The following is a 20,721-nucleotide window of genomic DNA, read 5'->3' as shown; positions in this document are numbered from 1 at the left end:
CCAACTGGGGCTCAACAAGGATTTCTTCTCTCCTCTTTGAAGGGGGACTGGCACCCTAGCCCTCTACTTTGAGAAATGCGGTCACAGATAAGACAGTGGTTGGAGGAGGGGGCCCAGAGCAGAAGTCCGAGTGGTCCCGGGAAAGTGGAGCAGACAGAACCTGGGCTGGAGGTGCCTCGGAAGGGGGCAGGCGGGCTGGGAGCCCCTCCCGGGGGGGCTTCTGTAAACAGACAGCCGGGAAAGCAGGACAGCCCCCTGGGGAGGTGCACCCAGAGGCTGAAGTGGGTACGGCCCCCCGAGAGCAAGAGTGTGCGGCGAGCCCCTACCTCAGGGCACCCCCAGGGTTAGGGCGGGACAGGGCTGGTGGGGAGGCCGAGAGTCACGGGCACCCCTGCCGCCCTGCAGTCACCTCCTCTGTTCACTCGGCAAACGTGTGTTAACACCCACCACACGCCCAGGCGCAGGGCCACAGTCACACCAGGGGGCGAGACGAGACGGCAACCAAAGCATCACCGTAAAGGTGAAAACACAGCCGGGCCTTGAGAGCACAGAACCGGCAGCTGGCCGGCCCGAAGGAGTCGGGAAGGCTTCTCGAGGAGGGGTCACCTGAGCCAAGATGAGTAGCGGCAGGGAGACAGGGCCGGAGAGCAGAGAACACGCGGAAAGGGGCAGAGGCCAGGAGAAGGCCCTGGGGCAGGAGGGCACTCAGCCCCCCGGGAACAGAGGCCCGGGCCGGAGGGGGCGGGTGGGCGAGGCGGGGTGGGGGGTGGGCCCCCGGGACAGGCGTGCGGGCCTCAGCGAGGACGCCGGGCTTCAGCCCAGGGCAGCGGGAAGCCACCGGCGCGTTTCAGGTGCGGGGTGACACGCGGCTCTGGCGTGCACTTGGAAGAGTCGGCCCGGGAGGGAGGCGGGCAGGACGGGGGGGCAGCCAGGAGGTCCTGCAGCAGCAGGAGACGGAGGAAGCGGGCGGACGGGGGAGCCGGTCACCCCCAGTTCTCACTGTCCCCGTCATCGGACAGAGTCTGAGGGGACACTCAGGGTAGGGAAGGAGGATCCAGGCAGATCGAGGCCACCCTGAGCCTGAGCTCTGGGGGTTTTGGGGACAGGCCACCCGGGCCCCTCACAGAACAGACGGGCAAACTGTGGTCCCACAGGGAGGCAGGCGATGGCCAGGCAGGCCCTAGAGGTCATGCTTTCGGATCTGAGGTCACTGCGTGTGCACGCCTGTGTGTGCATGTGTGTGCATGTGCGTGAGCGTGTACAGGGCTGGGGTGGGCGGGGCGGTGGGGTGGAGAGGTGACTGCAGGGGGGTTGCATTTGCACACTCGGGTAGGGACACGGGTGCGTGTGTGTGCACAGCTACAGACAGCAGGAAAAGTCTCCAGGCCAAGTGCCCGCGGGCGGCCTGGGCGGGGGCAGGGGGTCAGGCACTCACTCTGGGCCTGGCCCGCGGCCGAGGCCTTCTTGGCGCCGGCATGCTGGATGAGCACGTTGTCCTTGTCGTAGGAGCCGCCCTCCTGGCCCACCTCCACCACCTGCACCTGCGGCAGCGCTGTGTTCCACTTCACCACGTACTTGGGCCCCAGGGGCACCAAGCTGCTGATCTCCAGCTGGCCCCTGCCAGGGACAGAGGACACGGCCCTGGAGAGCCTGCCGCGCCAGCCCCAGGGTCAGCCCAGAGCCGCTCCCCCGCACGTCCGTTCAGCCAGGCACCTGGCAGCCCAGCACAGCCCCGGGGCCCAGCCGAGCAGGTGGAGCGGGCAGCCGGGCGAGGCGCAAGCGTCGGCACCCAGGCCAGCCCCAGAGGCGCACGCCCACCCCGCGCCTCGAGCCCCTACCTGTGGTTGGCAGGCCTGAGGAAAAAGACAAGAAGGGTCATTATTGTTGCTGAGCGATTTCTGCAGGCGCTGAGACTCCCTGCGGGGCGGCCGCCGGGCTGGGCCACGTGAGGGCAGGGGGGGACCACATGGGGGGCTTCTCCCCAGGCCGGACGCTAGCCTTCCTTCACCCCCTATTCCCACCACAGCCCTGCTAGGAAGCCTGCCTTATTTCAGAAAAGGATACTGAGGTTCCGACAGGTCACATGACTCACCCCAAGCTACCCAAAATGATCCCCCAAAAGTGGGCCACCAACACCCTCATCAGCTTCCCTGGTGGCTCAGACGGTAAAGAATCTCCTGCAATGCAAGAGATCCTGGTTGGATCCCTGGGTGGGGAAGATCCTGTGGAGAAGGGCATGGCTACCCACTCCAGCATCCTTGCCTGGAGAATCTCATGGACAGAGGAGCCTGGCGGGCTACAGTCCAAGGGGTCACAAAGAGTCGGACACAACGGAGCGACTAACGCTTTCACTTTTCAACACCCCCATCACACGTTCACACACTGGAGGCTCCAAGCAACAGGAGGGCAGAGCGGGTGTTGGTCAGATCCCTGGCACCGGCACGGAGCCAGGATGCAGACAGGACTTAATCACAGAGCTCGGGGCACCCATGGCAGTCCAGTGGTTGAGACTCCATGCTCTCAATGCAGGGGGCTCAGGTTCAATCCCCGGTCAGGGAAGTGATTCCTCATGGCACACGGTGCAGTCAAAAAAAAAACTCCAGTGTTCACATGAGAGGGTGACTGAGTGAGTGCATAAGGGATGAGTCGCCAGCAGAGCCGCACCGACTCGGGTCAGAGGCTGCCTGGCCTGAGGCCCCGACCAGGGTCCCCCCAGACCTGTGAACGGGCACCAAGTAAGGGTCCAGTAAACACTGAAGGACAATCGGACGGACGGACGAGGGCACGGAGGCTGAGCGTGTGGGAGAGCCGGGCAGGGTTCACCCCTGACTGTGGGTGACTCTCCTCATGGGTCTGGGGTGCTGTTGCCAGCTGTTGCTTCCGGAGCTTTTGAAAGCGCTGCCGAACAGTGAGGAATGAGGTTCTCCTCCACTGGCAGGGCTAAGAGTCTTGCTGGAAAGGTCCCACGGGCCTTCACGGGGTCAAGAGTCACGATCCCCGATGCCCAGAGGACCGAGCAGCAGGTGGGGGTGACCCGGGTCAGCTGGGAAGCCCCGTAAAGGGCTCACACAGCCCAGACACAGGCCCATGTGGTCCCAGGCAGTGTGGGCCCAGAATGTGGGATCTTCCATTTTCAAGAGAAGCTGGATGTCTCAATCTTTCTGTGAATTCCCCAGAGGAGCCAGACATAAGATTTCCGGAGGGCTACTGCAACCCTCAGGCCACGAGTCTGCAGACTCAGGCCTCAGGCATGGCCCTTGTCCCACTGTAAGGCTCCAACTCCAGTCCCAACTCCAGCCAGGCCCGGCGGGCTGGCCCCAGGCATTTCTGCAACCTCTGACCCAGAACCAGGAAACCAGGCTCTGGCAGGGAGTGGGGGAAAAAGGCAAAGCCTTGTGCTAAAACCACTGCGACCTGGCTGGAGGAAAACCTACTTGACTTAAAGTGGCCGGGACTTGGGGGACTTCCCTCGCGGTCCAGTAGCTAAGACTCCTGGCTCCCAACCCAGGGGGCACAGGTTTGATTCCTGGTCTGGGAACCAAGACCCCACATGCTGCATGGCACAGCCAAAAATAATGATGATGATGATGACGATGCTACAGCAGGAATTTGGGATCTGGGCTGGACACAGGGAAGACCCTCTTGGATTTCAAAGTGGTCAAAACTCGGGAGGCTGTTCCGTTCTGAGGCCAGAGCTCCAGAAGAGCCCACTCTGAGCCGTGGCCAGCCGTTGGCCTCAGTGACCTTTGCAGGTGCTTCCTAGCTCTGGGAACCGGATTCCAGCAGGCAAAGAGGGGTAAAGAGGACGTCAGACAGCTGGAGCCCTCAGCCGGGCTCACACCAGACCCCGGCAGGACAGACTGGGACGCGACAGGAGGGGTCCCCAGGGTGGGGGGTGATGGCCAGGCCTGCTTACTTGAAGTTGATGTTGGCACAGACGAGCATGTCATTGAGCAGGAAGACCCGGCGCTCCTTGGACTTGATTAGCTGCCCGCGGTCACCGTACACGGTCTCCGTCAGCGTCTCACACAAAAGCAGCTGCCGCTGGCCCGAGGTCAAAAGCTAGGAGAGGAGACAGGGCCAGGTCAACGCCAGCATCGCTCACGGGCTGGTCCGCAGACAGCACTGCACCAGATACCCAGGATGGTCCTTCCACGCCCAAAGGGGACTGCGACCAGGAGAGGCGGGGGTGAGGCGGGGCCACGTCCTCCACCCCTGGGGACCAGAGGCACTGACCACCAGGCCCCTCCATCCCTGCCGGCAGCAAGGCTCCGGGGCACAGAGCCACGCCCTGGCCCCGAGACACGCCGTGGAGCCCTCGGGCCGGTGCCGGGCCGCCTGTCCACACCTCGGCCTCCTCGGCTGTCACGTGGGTGACGGCACCAAAGCTCAGGTCACCAGGGAAACATGTGACCGGCTACGCGACCTACAGAGCCCCGGACGGGGCTCACTCAGAATTATTAAGAACTTCAAGACAACAATGGCAGAGCGTTAACCCAAATGCAGGGCCCCCTGAGTGCTGGCCCTAGGGAGCCAGCCCCACGGTGGGACACCCCGCAGATGGCCCCTGTCCCCACTGCTCACGCAGCCTCAAGCAGGCAGACTCCCGGCCCGAAGGCAAGTCCCGCTCCTCACCCTGACCTGTTGACCTGTGTCGGCCCCAGACCTTCGGGAAGGCCTCGTGCGGGGCTGGGAGGGCTCTGCTGGTCAGCAAGGCAGCCCTCGGACCAAGCTGACCAGGCTGAAGACCTTCACACCTCTGGGCAGGCGTGTGCCCACCCCAGGCGGACACCAGCCAGCACGGGACCGGGATCAGAGCCAGGGACCCACGGAAAACACGTCTTTGCTAAGAAGGGGACTTTGCGGAGGAAGAAGAGTGTTCAGCCAAGTTCATTCCCAAAGCCAAGCACATTCTCACAAGAGCCACCCCCGTCCTCCCCATCCTCGCAAGGAAAAGGGCAGATCACCCCAAAACCTCTCCCGGAGAGAACACCCTGCCATCCTCTGAAGAACCATGTCTCTCCGGGCAGCACGGAACCCTGAGCAGCTCCACATGCCACTAGAGAGCCCACGTCTCCTTTCACCAGCTAGAGGGTCCCAAGGCCCCCCATTCCCGGATGAGGGGACAGAGACCCCCATGGCAAAGCGGCCTGCCGAGACCCCCTGCTGGCTGAGCAGCAGGGCAGGCTGGAGCCGGGCCACACGCACTGTCTTCAGTGCGAGGCAGCTGGCCGCACACCCGCCAGGTCTGGGCTGGGGGTGAGAGGAGTCAGGGAAAGGCCCGTGGCTCCCAACACACGCACACAAAAAAAAATCTCAGGGTCCCCCAGGGGTCCCCCCATTACTGCAAAGGCTGGGCTCCCCCACCTCACAACTTCCACGACCCAGCTGACCACCGGCTTGTGAAAACACAGCTGGGACCCTGAGGATAGCGGGCCCCAGAAAAGACAGCCACATGTGCCGTGACCCAGAACGTGGGACAGGAAAGTCCCCTGCCTTCTGGCAACCACCCTCCTGCCACTTAAGCAGATAAAAAAAAAGACAAACGAACGCTCGGATATTGCACAAGCAGCCCCCGCGGCCAGCTCCTGAGCAGGCACATTTTGAAACGGCCGACCGGTTCCGCTCCGGGCACGCCCGGTTTCGCTTCCACTTCTCTCTGGGGGGCGGGCGGCGAGGGGACAGCGCCGACTCAGAGCGGCCGAGACCACGCCGGGGGCCAGCTCCCCCGCCAGGGAAGGCGCGGTGTGCAGCCACCGACACCACCCCGAACGCATCCCGCACGGCCACATGACGATGGGGGACTCGGGCCCGGGCTGTCAGGCCGTCTCCCAACACCAGACGGGTCTCCCTGACCTCCAGCCAGAGGCCACTGCTCCTGCGGCCTGGGTGTCCCCCAGTGGCCAGAGGGGAGGGGAGCACAGCTCTTTCTCGAGCCTAGGTGTAAAGAGAATTCCCCCAGGTGACTGCACAGGTGTGTGAACCGAAGCAAGAGAAGCCCTCACGGTCACAGAAGAGGAGCGCAAGCAGGAGACAGAAGAAGGCGCTTCTCGAGCGGACTGGGCCGAAGTCACGTGCCTGAGAGGCGTTCCGAATTAGAAGGCTGGGGGGAGCCCCGCCCGGAGGGATGCCCCCACCCTGGAGGCCCACCCTGGGCACCCCTGGGGAGGGGGCTCCTCTCCTGCCCTATCTTTTCCTCCCAGCTCTATCCTCCTGGAACGGGTGAAGCAAACCCATCTGCCAGAAGGTAACTTCAGGGGAAAGACCCGGATGGGGGCTGAGGGGCGCGGGCACCTGCTACTTGGGTGACTGGCCCCGCGTGAGAAGGTGGGCCAGGATGCCAGCTCTTCCAACCCTTCAAGAAGATGAACGAGTCTAAATTTTGTGGGACACTTCTCCATTTCTAAATGCTGGCAACCAATTTCATCTCCTTAAAAGTCCTGTGTGGACCTGAGTACACTCGTGCAGCCTGAATTTGGCCTGAGGTGGGACCGTCTTAAGATGCAGGACCCCGAAGCTTAGAACACCTTGTCCTGGCCCTGCTCCACGGGCCTGCAGTACAGGTCAGAGAGCATCACAGGCTATAAAGCGCCAGCCACGTGGGGAGGGCCGCGGTACTCATGGTGACGCTCGACAAACATTAGAAAGCTCTTCCCCTGTGGCTGAAATCCCACTGACCTTAGTCACCGGCCTGAGTTCTGCTTTTGGGGGCACAGAGCCAGGAGGCTCCCAGTTTCTCCCCCGGGTGATCTGAATACCTTCCTGTGACCCTACGCGATGTCCCTTCCCCAGGGAACAACTGTTGTTCTTGCCAAGTGCCCTGGGGTGTGGTCACCTCCCTGCAAACCATCAGGGCCAAATCCCACCCTCTACTGAGTGAAAGGGGGCGGAGCCCGGGGTGGGGGACCTCCCAGATGTGGGTGCAGCTGCAAGATGTGTGTGCCACAAGCCGCCAAGGAGACACAGGACTGAAGTTCCCCGGCGGGTGACTCCGGGAGGGGACTGATTCTCTCTGTGTTTTACAAACAGGGTTCTCCAGGGACCTCCCAGAATCCACCTACCAACACAGTGGACACAGGTTCAATCCCTGGTCCAGGAAGACTCCACACGCCTGGGAGCACCTAAGCCTGTACACCACAACTGCTGAGCGCCACGTTTTAGGGCCACGAGCCGCAGCTACTGAAGCCTCATGTCCCAGGGCCCACGAGCCACGACCACTGAGCCCTGGAACCACAACCACTGAAGCCTACGTGTCCCAGGGCCCACGAGCCACGACCACTGAGCCCTGGAACCACAACCACTGAAGCCTCATGTCCCAGAGCCCAAGAGCCGCGACCACGGAGCCCTGGAACCACAGCCACTGAAGCCTCATGTCCCAGGGCCCAAGAGCCACGACCACGGAGCCCTGGAACCACAGCCACTGAAGCCTCATGTCCCAGGGCCCACGAGCCGCGACCACGGAGCCCTGGAACCACAACCACTGAAGCCTCATGTCCCAGGGCCCACGAGCCGCGACCACGGAGCCCTGGAACCACAGCCACTGAAGCCTGTGTGTCCCAGGGCCCACGAGCCGTGACCACTGAGCCTGTGAGCTGTCTCTACTGAAATCCAAGGACCCAGAGCCTGTGCCCACAGGAGAAGCCCCCACAATGAGAGCCCATGCACCACAACAAGGAGTAGCCCCTCCTCGCTGCAAATTAAAAAAAAAAACCCACAAAAAAGCAAAGAATACCCATCGAAGCCAAAAATAAAATAGATAAATAATAGTTTAAAAAACAGGGTTCTCTAATAGACTCATCTGAAGTGTTAAGATTTTTTTTGCTAGAATGTTTCTAAGTTGCAATCTCAAAATATGGCATGGATTTTTTTTTTTTTTGGTCTTTCTTCTTAAAACGTAACACTACTAATGACAACGCCACCTTGCATTAAGGACTCTGGGTCTGCCACTTTGCCAGTGTTCTCCTTGGCCTTGCAGAAACCCTGAGAGTCAGGCGCTGTCCAACTCCTTTCAGAGGAAGGTTTCAGAGGAAGCAACTGAGGTTCAGAGAGTTGGGTGAGTCCCCACAGTAAACACCAGTGGCAAAATCCGGATTCACACCCAGACTCTGCATCCACGGCCCAGTGGTTTAAACATAATACTAGGCTATCATTTCTGGCGTCCTTACTGGCAATTCTACAGATAAACAAAATCAGCTTTTATCCTAACAATGCCTGAGTAGTAAACTAATGTGAGGGTGGCCGGGAGGGGGTCTAGTCAAGACTGCTCCTCGGGACTTCCCTGGAGGTCCAGGGGCTAAGAAGCCGCCTGCCGATGCATGGGATGCGGGTTAGACCCCTGGTCTGGGAAGACCCCAAAGGCCACGGGGCAACTGAGCCCACGCCCCCGAGAGCCCGTGCCCCAAAACAAGAGAAGCCTCCATGCCGCAACCAGAGAAAGCCCACAGGAAAACAAAGACCCAGCACTGTCAAAATAAATGAATAAATGTTAGGGGAGAAAAAAAGACTTATCCTCAAGGTAAGGTCTGCAGACCCCAGAGGAGCAAGGAGCCACCCCTGTCGGCCACCCAGAGGCTCTGAGAGGCGGGGCGGCGGGAGGCGGGTGGCGGGCGGGGGCCGCACCCACCTTGTTGAGGCTGCTGCGGTCGCTAATGCTCTTGGTCAGCTGCTGGATCTCGGCCACCTGGTCGGCCAGCCGCTTCTGCTCGTTGAGCTTCTCAGCCAGCGTCTCCAGCTCCGTGAGGGCCAGCTGAAGCGACAGTCTGTCCGGATGGCCCCTGGGCGTGTTCTTCAGCATGTCCTGTGGGGGCCCAGGGGGAGCCAGGACTGAGACCCCCACCCCAGCAGACCCTCAGCCTCTATGGTCCCCGCAGAGACCCGGCCGGACAGGGACCCAGCTGGGAGCCCGGGGAGCCGGGGCCTGGCAGGGAGCAAGGCCCCGAGAAACAGCCACCGCGTGAGAACGTGAAGTCACGTGACTGGGGGGACCCAGCCTGGCCCCAGTGACAGAGAGAGCGCGGAGACGACACCCACTGCTGCCGCTGTCCGCTCTGAGGACGGGGAAAGACGCTGCTGGGGCCCTCCGGGGGCTCACCTCCTGCCCAGAGACCCCCGGCAATTGGGGGGCTGATGCTCCCTTGGGAAGCCTGGAGCACCCAGACCAAAGCCCTCACAGGCCTCTCCCCGCTGCCAGGAGCCCCGAGGGCACTGGGGTTCCATGTGCCCCCCACTGTCGTGGGTGACTGTCCGCACCCATCACCGGGTTTCCACCAGCGGAGGGAAAGGACGTGGTCGCACTGAATGGGCTCCACCCCGGGGGCGAGGAAAGCGGGGCTAGGGGCCGAGACCCTGCCCACCCTGCACGGCCTACGCGAGGGCTGTGGGTGCCGGGGCAGAGCCAGGCCTCCACCCCGACCCCTCCAGGCATGCGCCCCGGCCGCCAGAACCCGCTGGGATACCTGCAGCAGAAGGATGAACTGCGGGAACCTCTGGATGGGCTTCACCATCAGCCCGTAGAGCGTGACGCGGTCAGGGCTGCAAACCTGGCGTCTCTGTTGGGGGAGGGGGTGTCACTCACTGAGCGCCCCGCGCGGGGGCCCGGCTCCCGGACACAGTGTGCAGACCCGGGCTCCCCTCCCCGGGACGCTGGCTGGCCTCGGGCCCGAGGGAAGAGCGAGGGAGGCCCCCAGGTCCGCAGCCAGGGGTCCCTGCCTCCACGGGGGCCCCAGCACAGCCCCGCAGCCTCGGGGGCCCGGAGGACCACGTTAAGGTCTCTGGGCTAAAAGTGTAATGACTAGGACCTTCAGCCGTTTGTTCAAGAGGTCAGGCCTCTGGAAGGAGCTGAGACCACCTTTCCCTCCACATAAAGTAAAGTGAACGGGCCTGGGCCAGGGTGGGGTGGGCACGGGGCTTCTCACTGTCCTGGGTCTCCCTTCTGTCTCCACCACGCCACCCACACACCTATCACCTTGACACCTCGGCCCCTGCAACCCAGGGACGTCCCCACCGGCCTCCACTTCCATCTGCGTCCACCCAAAGCTCAGCGGCACCCCACTGCCTGCACTATGACATCCCAGGCCCTGGGCCTGAGGCCCAGATCTACCCGAACTGAACTCAGCAGCTCTGCGCCTCTCTCCCGGGCACCCCGTGCCCCCAGGATCCAGTTGGACTTGCCTCTGACCTTTGCCCACCGCCCTGGTGCCTGGAACACACTCTCCTGTCTCCCTGTTTCAACCCCACCATCCCCCCAGGACCCGCGTCAGATGGGACCCCGTTGAGAAAGCCCCCTGACCCTCCGGGATCTGGACTGTGGGTTTGTCTTCTGGGGCTGGGGGTCCTGGCCCACCTGTGCCCTCTGCTGGGCAGGGTCTCCGTCTGAATTATGACCGTGCTCTAAGGAGAGGGGGCTACTCCACGTGACCCCACAGCGCCGAGGCCCACCTGAAGACCCACCCAAGCCCAGCCCCTATCAGCAAGATGTCACGGTTCGCCTTCTTCCAGTCAAAGCTCCAGATCCCAAGTGGCTTATGAACCCTCTAATTCTCGATCACCCCCTTAGGGGGCGGGGAGCAGAGGCTCATCTTCTCCCAGGGGACTGGGGATGCCCCAGAGGAAAGAAGAGAGGTGTCTGGACCAGAGAAACAGTGGGCAGCGGCCCCCCCCCTCCTGAGAAGCCTCCCTGCCTCCCGCCACAGCCGGGGCTCCATTGGGAGGGGCCCCAGACCACCCGCAGGCCCACCTTGAGGAACTCGAGGAAGGCGGGCTTGGTGAGACAGGCCTTCTTGATGATGGACATGGCGTTGGTGAAGTTGTTCACGTAGTCACTGTACACGTCTAGCACCATGGACTTGGAGAACTGGAACGGGCAGGGGTGCCGCCAGAGGGTCACATCCAGGCGAGGGGGCCGGCGGGCGGCACCCCCACCCTCCCCGACGGCCACAGCCCTCCCCTCCAGGGGGCTCTTGGCTAGCCTGGAGGTCAGGAAACCTGTCGCCCAGTGAGGGCAGCGGACAGGGCGCAGAGGCGCAGACCCCAGGTCACGGGGGGCAGGCGGCGGTGCCCGGGGGCTGGGCTGCGGGCAGAGGGGGCGGCGGGCCTGTGCTCCACGCACCCCCACCCCCGAGCCCCGCCACCGAGGACGGCGCTCCCGGCCGAGCCACGGACACACCGACCAGGGCGCTGGGCTCTCACAACGGTACTTTCTGCCTTTAACCCAATTGCCTAGAAGACGTCAACGCAGGCTTCGCCAACCCGACCCTCTCTCACCCCCGGCATCTCTCTGGGGCCCACAGACGCCGTTTCAGAAGCCTACAATCCTCTCCTTCCACAGATGGGGAGCTGAGCCCAGAGACAGCGCGAGCTTGCAGGGGGCGCTGGGAACAGGCAGATCTCCGGGCGCACGGCCCATCGGGCCTGCCCTGACGCCCCTGGGGGTCCTCCGGGGCCGGGCCCGGCCCTGTGTGAGCGCTCCGCGGGAGACTTGAGAATGGGCTAGGTGGCTGCCCACAGCGGCCAGCCTCCTGGGGGCGAGCAGTGAGCAAACGCCGGCCGGGAGACGTCTGCAAGGACACGCGGCGCGGCGGCGCGCCCTCCCCGGCTTAGGCCGGCCGACTCGGGCGCTGCCGCCCTCGGACCCCGCTGGTGTGGACACGGGGAGCAGGGAGAGCAGCAGGCTGGCCTGAGAGACGGCCCGTGAGGGCCGCGGTGTGCGCCGCGACGGGCCGGGGGGCGGTGGCTTGGGGACACCTACCGAAGCCACGAAGAGGTCGCCGATCTTCTCGGTGGAGTCCCACTCGGCCACGCGGGAGGACAGGGCGATCTGGAACATGGAGTGGCAGTGCAGGATCTCCTTCACGCGGAAGAACACCGCCCGGCACTTGCGCGCGCTCAGAGCCTTGGGCTCCATCTCCATTAGGGGGTTGCGGTAATCCTGCGGCCAGGAGCAGGCGGGCGGGTGAGCGCCCCAAGGCCCGCCCCCCACTGCCCTCAGGGACCCCGGGGCGCGACCGAGCAGAACTCCGCGGACCTTCCTGCCGCCGAGAGCACTCGGCCCGCGCTCCTCACCCGGCCTGGACGGGTCTCCGCGAACGCAGCACTCCTGAGCCTTCCGCCCGTCCACAGCCCACCCCCGTGACTTCAGTGGGAAGCTGGGTTTGGGGGAGACGCTGCCTGCAGGGGGCGCCATGGAGGCAGGCCCCAGGGGCTGGCCCGGATCGGCTCTGCCCACCACTGAGCCAGTCTGCCCGACGGAGCAGTGGCAGAGACGTCACAGCGAGACCGAGAGCCACGGTCTCCAGCCGGCTTTGTCAGAAACACGGGGTATCCTGTCTCCACCTGCCCGGGGTCTGGGCCCCTCCGCTGTGGATCCAGACTCGGCAGGGGAAGCAAGAGTGTTCCGAGCATCCTCCCACCCCAACAATGCCCCTCCCCGGGGTCCTTACAGACAGCCCACAACATCGCGGAACAGTCACTGTTTCAGGAATGTAAACCAAACAGACCAGGCCGGCACACCTTGGTCATGCAAGGCTCTCCTCAGCAGCTCCTGGGCATTCTGATGGCAAGGGAGGGGGTGAGCCCGACACCCCATCCCAGGAGCTCTGAGACAATGGGGAGCTGTGGCCCCGCCCCAGGGATCCCAGAGGGATGAGGACGCAGGATCTATTCTGGGCACCAGAGGGACCACAGTCTCCTGTCCAGGCCTGGGGGCTCAGATGGTAGAGAATCTGCCTGCGGTGCAGGAGACCTGAGTTAGATCTCTGGATCGGGGCGATCCCCTGTAGGAGGGCATGGCCACCCAGTATTCTTGCCTGGAGAATCCCATGGACAGAGGAGCCTGGAGGGCTGCAGTCCACGGGGTCACAAAGAGTCGGACACGACTGCGTGCCCTTCGGTTTTCGCTCTCAGGCCCACGGGACAGATCTCATCTCACTGAACCCCAACGTCATTTCAGAAAACCCAGTCATCCCGTGCACTGAGGCACCTGAAATTCGCAGTGTCCCTCATTCGGAGGTCCTGCTGTCCCCATAGAAACACTGGCTTTTGGTGCCTTCCCTTGAAAACTGCCCACAGCCCCCAAACACTCCTTGTAACACGGCCCTCGAGGGGCTCCTGAAGCCCCTGGAGTCGTACCTGGAGGACCCGCTTCAGAGAGTCCACGTAGCTGCCCTCGCTCTGGACGATGGAGCCGAGGATGTGCCTCCGGACCACCTGCTCAGGCAGAGAGCACAGTCAGCACCCGTGCCAACGACGCCAGTGGAGCACGGGCGGGGCGCCCGGAGACGGGGAGAGGCGTCACAGCCAGCGGAGCAGCAGGAAGTCGTCTCTCCCAGAGCCACCCCTGGACCACTGGATTCTGGCGGCTGGCACCACCTCCCAGAGCCCCGGCCCACCCCAGACAGATGCCCGAGCTCCCCAGATGGCAGCATGAGGTCCGGGGGCGCGGGGACTGCAGGGTCCTGCCCGGCCTGTGCACGCCCATCCAGGGATGGGGAGCCACCTCGCTCCTCCACGGGGCGGGAGGCCTCCTCCACCTCTGGCCCACCCTTGTACAGAGCTCCTTCTTAGAACTGAAATCTCAGCTCCTGCCACTTACAGATCCAATCCTTAACCGATCCCTCTCCCAGGAGACAGTCCTGAGGGTGTCCTCCCACCCGCTCAAGTGGACTCTGCTTCAGGCTAAACATCCCAGCCCTTCCCTTCCCCTCTCCCCCCATCTCTCAGCCCAAATCATGCCTCCCCCAGGGGCGGCCCAACCAGCGCCCGCTCAGGAAGCCCTCACGTGGACACAGCAGCACACGGGGGCGGGGGCCTTTGCTGCACCCTGGAGTCGCGTGGCTTCCACCCCGGACACTCTGAATTGCTCTGGGGTGCCACCTGGCTAGCGGGGCTTTTTAAGCCTCCCGCGTGACCCCACTGTGCAGCAAAGCTGGGACAGGGCCCAAGAAAGGTGTCGTAGGCGAGAGGTGTCTTGGCCGGGGGCCGGGAGGGTGACCGACCCCCACCACGCCCCCGAGCCGTCCTGAGCACGGCGGTGCAGGTGCCCCCCACCACCATCCGCCTCCTCCCTCCCCGCGCTGGGCCACCCTGTGCCTCTCTTCCCACCGCCGTGCCTGGCCTGGGCCTGACTGTGCCCCTCAGGCTGTCTGACGAGCCAGCCGCCGCCCTTCAAGCTGCCCTGCAAACGGACGCTCTGTCCAGGACTCCCGGCTCCCAGGGGCGCCCAGAGCAACCCTCGGCCTCCGCCTGCTGACGTGGGGAGCGGTCCTGTGCCCCACAGGCGGCCAGCAGTACCCCTGGCCTCTCTCCAGTAGACTCCAGGGGCCCCACCCCCAGCGGTGAGCACCAAAGCATCACCAGACACGGCCAAACATCCCCTGGGGGGCGAAATCACCTCCACCGAGAGCCACTGGCCTGGAGCAACTAACATCGCTGCTCCAAGAGATGCAAGAGGCTCCCGACCCGGCCGACGCCAGAAAGGGGAAGCCCGGCTTCTGGGCGGGCAGTCTGGGGTCCCGCCCGGCTCTGAGCTCTGACGGTGACTCACTGCACAAGGGATGAGGCTGGGGGCCACCGCCCCGATGCTGCCAGGGTCCCAGTAGGAGAAAGAGGGAAGGAAGGAGGCAGACAGGCTCCCGAGAGAGAGGTGTGGCCGAATCTCTCATTTTCAAAAGGGGTGCGAAGTCAGGATGTCCTGCCAACGCCAAATCGGCCAATCGCTCCATGCGTTTGCCGCCCCGATGTGTCTTGCTCAGAGTCCTCGTGACCAGAGGGAGGTAGGGGTCATCCCCCGGCCTCGGGGAGGGGAAAACCAGCCATGGGGAGGGCCTCGGTCATGGCTCTGCCACAGGGTCCCAGGGCACGGGTGCCCCGATCTCGATGTGACCCTCCGGGAGGAGGAAGACACACACCCAAGAGCCAGGCTCCTGGGAAACCCGCAGTGACTCTGGGGTCTGAACTGATGACAGGCGGGCAGACAGGGGGCCAGGTGCCCCCAGGGTCCCCTCCGAGCTGGGTGAGCTCGATGCTGCCCAGCCCTCTCCTGACTGCAGGCCTTTTCTTCAGACACCTTCGTTCTTTTGCAGGAGCTGCTCTGGTGGCCTCGGGGCTGGGCGGCGATGATGCCGGGGGCAGCCCCGCCCCACCCAGCACAGCAGCGCCAACCCACAGGGTCCAGCGCGGCCAGCCTGTGCGGCGGGTTGAGTGGGGTCCCAGGAGGCCCCTTCCCAGCTGGGCTCTGCCACTGACCGTCGCCTCCCCTTCCAGACCCAGACAGGCGCAGTCCCAGGCAGCAGGCTGGGACCCGCTGTCCCACCCCCCAGGGACACCCACGCCCCCACAGACCTGCTGCGGGGTCAGGCCATCCGGCATGGGGCCCAGCTCCGGGGCTGGCGGTTTGATGTCCGAAACGCTGACCTCCAGAAGCCCCATGTCCTCCTCCTCCGAGTCACCTGGAAAGGGAGGTGGGCTGGTGACGTGTGCCGGGTGAGAAGGACGCACCTGCTCAGACTCCAGGAGCCGGAGCCGTGCCCCCTGCAGACCAGCGTCCTGGGAAGAGCAGCTCCTCGGAGCGGCTCGGAGGGTGACGGCCCTCCTCACATCCCCTGGGGGATGCCCGCCTGGACACAGAGGTGAAGGGCGATGGAGCGAGGGGGGAGAAGGCCACAGGGGCTCAGCTCTCAGGACCCACCCTGCCGAGTCCCTGTCCTTGCTCAGAGCCGCCCGCCTCTGCCTGCCAGAGGCCAGGCCGCCCATGTCCCCATCACCAGGCACTAAAAATAGTTTTCTTCTGGACGCCGAAAAGAGGGAAGAAAGCAAGCCCTGAGAACAAGCTGTTTGGCTCTGTGTTTTCATCTCCCCCCCCCCAAAAAAGAGATCCAAAAGGGAAAAGGCTCAGCTGGAGTCCAGCAGGGGACGCGGACGCAAGTGGGGGCGGCTCTTCAAGGGCAGAGCTGGGCAGGCAGAGGCTCAGGCAGAGAGGCAGAGTCAGGCAGAGCGCAGGCCCCAAGTGGCGGACACCGGCCCGGGGACACGGGACCCCGCGGCCTGCGGCCCTGGGAGCCGGGTCAGCAGCCAGGGTGGCAGGAGGCGGCGCCGGGGAAGCAGGAGGAAAGGTGCCCGGGGCAGGGCGGGGACGGGCTGGCCGGCCTTACCTGAGCAGGAGACGGAGGAGGAGGAGGAGGAGGACGGGCCACGCCCGGCCGTGGGGGGGGTGGGCGCGGGGGAGGGCCCCCTGCCCGGCCCACATGGCCCCCTGGGCCCGGCCCCGCACCCAGCCAGGCCGCCCAGCCCGCGGCTTCCTCTTCCCCCACGCGCCCCGGGGGAACATTCTTGGCTGGTGATCCGAGCCGGCCGCGGCTATTAATAACACCTCTGGTGGGAGGGTCACTTTAGGAAAGGCTCCGGGCTCGCAGGCGGGGTGGGGAGGGCCCCGGGATGGGGCGGGCGACCAGGGACCGTTCTGGCCAGCCAGCCTGCCCGCCCCATCCCGGCTCCGGCCCAGCCCAGCGTTCCCTCCCTGATCGGGGCCAGGGCTTCCTGCAGCACATGCCGTGGCGGGATTAAGCCCGTTTCACAGATGAGGGGAAGGACCAGGCGAGGCCAGGAGGCCGTGGCACCAGGGTGGCAGCCAGGTCACCGAGACGCTGTCCCAGCACCAAACGCCTGCTTGCTGGGGCTCCGCCGGGAAGAAGGCCTGACACGCGGGGCGGGCAGCTGTGCTGGGTTCTTCCCACGTACCGCTCAGTCATCTCCCCGAGGCCCCCCGACACACAGGCCCGATCAGCCCCAACGTACAGACGAGGAAGCCGAGCCACAGGGAGGCCCATGTGCACAGATTTCAGGAGGGTGCGGGGCCTCACCGTCCTCCTTGGCGTGGACGCCTGTGCTCACGGGGCCCTGAGGAAGGTGCGGGGCCTCACCGTCCTCCTTGGCGTGGACACCTGTGCTCACCGGGCCCTGAGCCCTCACCCCGGCCTCACTCCAGCCAGAGGAAGCCTCTTCCGTCCCCTCCACGCCTGTGTGTCCCCAGGCAAGACACTCACCCACTCTGTGTCTGTTCCCTCATGTCCAGGTGGGAACAGGACAGCCCTCCGCACCAGTTTGGTGCTTATAAGGATTGAATGAGAAGCTGTAAAGCTCTTAGCAGAGCGCCTGGCATCCCAACAGACGCTCCACAAACACTGACTTCCTGACCGTCTCGTCCTCCCCACCTCCGGAGCGTCGCCCACGCGGCTCCTCGGCCAGGAGCGCCCGTCCCCCCCGTGCCCTGCCCGAGAGACCTGGGTCCCCTTCTCCTCTGCTCTCAGCCCCGATCTTTCATTCCCACATTCCAGACTCACTTCCCCCAGGCTCCCACCATGGTACCCCGCGGAGCAGCTGGTCACTTCCTGTTGACACGCCCGCCTCCCGCAGTGTACCAGGCGCTCCTGGAGGCGACTCGGCTAACAGCGTCCCTGCACTCAGCAGGGAGCAGGGCACTTAGCAGGCTTTCCATAAATGTCGGCAGGTGGAGAGAGGGGTGAGTGGACAAAGGCACGTTCAAAGATGAGGTCGGGAGGGACTTCCCCGCTGGCTCAGCGGTTAAGACGTGGTGCTCCCCAGGCCAGGGGCCAGGGTTCGATCCCTGGGCAGGGAACTAGATCCTGCAAGCCCCAACTAAAGCTCCCAGGAGCTGCAACTAAAAAAAGATCCAGCTCGCTGAGAGGAAGACCTCACAGGAGTCAACGAGGATCCCTCATGCCACAACTAAGACCCAGCTGAGCCAGATAATAAATATTGAAAAAAAAAGCAATGATGAGGCTAGGTGAGTGTGAGAGGCAGGAGGCCCAGGGCAGGGACGCTGAAGGGAGAGGCCCACGGTCCCCAGGAGAGACAGGGCCCCCTGCCGGAGCCTGGGAAACAAGCTGGCGCCTGTGGGGACCAGGCCCAGGCCCCCCATCAGAGGCGCCCAGACGCCCGGCGACCTCACCCTGCCCGCCCGCCGGCCCCGCCCCCCGCCCCGGCGCCTCACCCAGGACGTCCCTCCTGTGCAGAAAAGACACTTTGCGCATGACGGCGAGCCGCGTCTTCTCCAGCCCGTCCTTCGTCCCGCTCCTGGCCGCCTTCATGAGCTGCGTCATCTGGGCAGAGGCAGAGGGGCTCTCAGGGATGCAGGGCGGGCCTGGGGACACCCGCCACTACCCAGGGCCACCGGACCGGGCTACACACGCGGGGAGCCCAGAGCGGCTCCCCCCCGCAGGGTGCTGGCAGCTGAGGCCAAGGGCGGGGCCACCCCAAGGCCTCCAGGGAAGGGGCTCACGTCGCGGGGGGCTCCCTGGGGACTTCCTCACCCAGATTTCTCCCTTGGGGGTCCAGTTAAGGACACGGTGTGACACTGGCAAAAAGCCTCGAGGCCTGGAGTCCTAGGCCTGCCTCAAGCTCCAGCCCCGCCGCCCCCGGCCGCCCGACCCTGCACGAGACACTCAACCTCCCCGAGCCTCAGTTTCCCCCTTGAGCCCCGCCAGGGCCTGAGGACTGAACGGACAGGGTGCGGGTGAGCACGCCGACAGTAAACGGGCAGCACAGGTCCCCAGGCTCCCTTCACAGGGGCTCCCTCCATCCCACTGGGGCACCCCCCCACCCCACCCAGACAGCCAGGCTTCTGCTGAGCCTCTGCCTGGGAACCGGGGAGGCTGGGCACCACAGAGCCGGGCACAGCTTCCCCGGGCGGGCACACGCCCAGGACGGGGGTGGCAGCCTCACCGGCACACAGAGCTATGGTCCCCTCAGCCCGACCACCTCGCCCCCCAGCGAGGCCGCTTCCCCAGTGCACGGCCAGTGCTGGAAGTTTCTGCAAGGCAATCACGCTGCCCAGCAAGGTGGCTGCCAGCCACACGTCACCACGGGGCACTCGAGAGCTGGCTGGTGCAACGGAGGACCTCAAGTCCCGGTGATGTTTAATTTTAATTAACTTAAGCGTGAAGAGGCACGTGGCCACCACAGTGGACAGTGTAGTTCTGGGAAACCCCTCCTCCCTGAAGCTCTCTGCTGAAAGTGGGGAGCACTCATCTGGGGGCCCCTGTTCTCTGCTCTCACTATCACCGTCCTCCACGCCACCTCCCGGTCCCCACGGCAGGAGCCCCGGCACTTCTCGCGGGTCTGGGCCAGGAAGGCTTGCTGAACACCCAGTGGGGGCTGAGGCTGCAGGCAGGACGGTAACCTTTCAGAACAAGGCGACTGTCTGGAAATAACCAACAGCCAGGGGGCGCTGGTGTGGGGCTGGGGAGGGAAGGGAAGTTCCCGGGCCCCTCCCTGCATCTAAATGGTTCGATTCTAGAGCAGCGATTCTCGGCCTTTTGGAGGGACTAGCGGGGGTACCATACGTGCCTGTGAGAATCTAATGAGAGAGACAGACGCTGACCCCAGAAACCGCACAGAGATGCCCATCCTCCTCTGGGGGGTCATGACTCCCAGATGGAAGTCTCTGTCCTGAGACAGGAACTGGGGGGCTGCCCTAGGAACCCCCAAAGTGGTCTTTGGGGGAACCATCAGAAGCCCTTCCTGGGCAAAAATAGAGCAATAGGCATACACGCAAGGGACATCGCTGGGTCACCCTGGCCGGCCCGGGGCCGACTCGGGGGCCAGGCCGGGAGAGCACCCAGGCCGCACAGCGCCCTCCACCACCGCACGGCGCCGAGGACGGGCCGGCCCGGGGCCGACTCGGCGGCCAGGCCGGGAGAGCACCCAGGCCGCACACCGCCCTCCACCATCGCACGGCGCCGAGGACGGGCCGGCCCGGGGCCGACTCGGCGGCCAGGCCGGGAGAGCACCCAGGCCGCACACCGCCCTCCACGCGCTCTCTGCCACCGCTGGGCTGAGGCTCCCTGAGAAGTCAGACCTGCCCCCGCCCCCAGCACAGGCTCTCAGAGGGGCTGAGTAAGGGACCTGCAAACCTTAACAGCGCCTCTCCCACTTCTCCAGAGACACCTCCGGTTCTGAGGGTTGGGCTAGGCCGCAGGACGGAGGGCGAGCCGGCTCTGACTCCTACAGACCCAGGCTCGAGTCCCGGCTCAGCTGCTGACCGCTGCTGTGACCACCAGCCACTCGCCGGCCTCACTAACGCTAATGACAGCGGTAGGATGGCGGCCTCCCGGGCGCCGGGGGAGAAAACGGTCACACACGTAACATCAGTCAGCACGCTCTGAGCTCTGGGGGGGGTGCCCAGCGTGGCGCTGGGCACCGGACTGGTCTGAGCTCATACCCCCCAGGGCCAGCACTGTTTCTGCCACCATCTCACGGGCAAGGAAACCGAAACTCAGAGAGGTCGAGAGGCCGCCCACGACCACACAGTGAGCGGGGCGGACCTGGGACTCAGATCCAGGCCTGCAGAGCCCACGGCGCACAGTAGGTGCAGTGAGTGGGATCCACGGCCGTCAGCAGCATCACCCTTAGGCTGAAGCAGGAGTCCCAGCCAAGGAGCAGCGCTGAGGCGTCCCGCTCTGGCCTCCTAACCCCGGAGCTCTCTGAGCGGCTCAGAGCAGGAGGAATGTGAAGCATCAAGAACAGTCACACGCTTAAGGTGTAACCCAGACCCCCTAGCCAGAGCCATCCCGTTTGCAGATTCCCGGGCCTTGGCCCGGATTGGCAGAATCAGGCTCTTTGCAGGTGGAGCTCAGGAATGTGTTTTTCAAAGCACCCAGGGGATTCTGAGGACCCTGAAGTTTGAGAGCCCACCCAGGAATTCCCATA

General features: G+C 64.4%; 1 protein-coding gene across 11 annotated transcripts in view; it reads right to left on the bottom strand.

Moving 5' to 3' along the window:
• ARHGEF10L (Rho guanine nucleotide exchange factor 10 like) overlaps nt 1–20,721 on the bottom strand; it is a 153,131-nt gene that overhangs the window by 56,128 nt on the left and 76,282 nt on the right. For 8 of the 11 annotated variants that reach the window (XM_043908952.1, XM_043908951.1, XM_043908958.1 and 5 more), the window contains 10 exons: nt 18,005–18,113; nt 15,337–15,443; nt 13,126–13,203; nt 11,747–11,926; nt 10,736–10,852; nt 9,456–9,548; nt 8,624–8,797; nt 3,917–4,062; nt 1,839–1,853; nt 1,436–1,617 (listed from right to left, as the gene is read on the bottom strand). In XM_043908952.1, the coding sequence (XP_043764887.1) occupies nt 1,436–1,617; nt 1,839–1,853; nt 3,917–4,062; nt 8,624–8,797; nt 9,456–9,548; nt 10,736–10,852; nt 11,747–11,926; nt 13,126–13,203; nt 15,337–15,443; nt 18,005–18,113 (1,201 nt within the window). The remainder of the gene's footprint in view (nt 1–1,435; nt 1,618–1,838; nt 1,854–3,916; nt 4,063–8,623; nt 8,798–9,455; nt 9,549–10,735; nt 10,853–11,746; nt 11,927–13,125; nt 13,204–15,336; nt 15,444–18,004; nt 18,114–20,721) is intronic. The other 3 variants (XM_043908956.1, XM_043908959.1, XM_043908961.1) reach the window with 1 other exon arrangement.

The sequence above is a fragment of the Cervus elaphus genome, chromosome 8 (genome assembly GCF_910594005.1).
Source record: "Cervus elaphus chromosome 8, mCerEla1.1, whole genome shotgun sequence".
Classification (NCBI taxonomy): Eukaryota; Metazoa; Chordata; class Mammalia; order Artiodactyla; family Cervidae; genus Cervus; species Cervus elaphus.
This window is presented reverse-complemented; position numbering and strand designations above follow the sequence as displayed.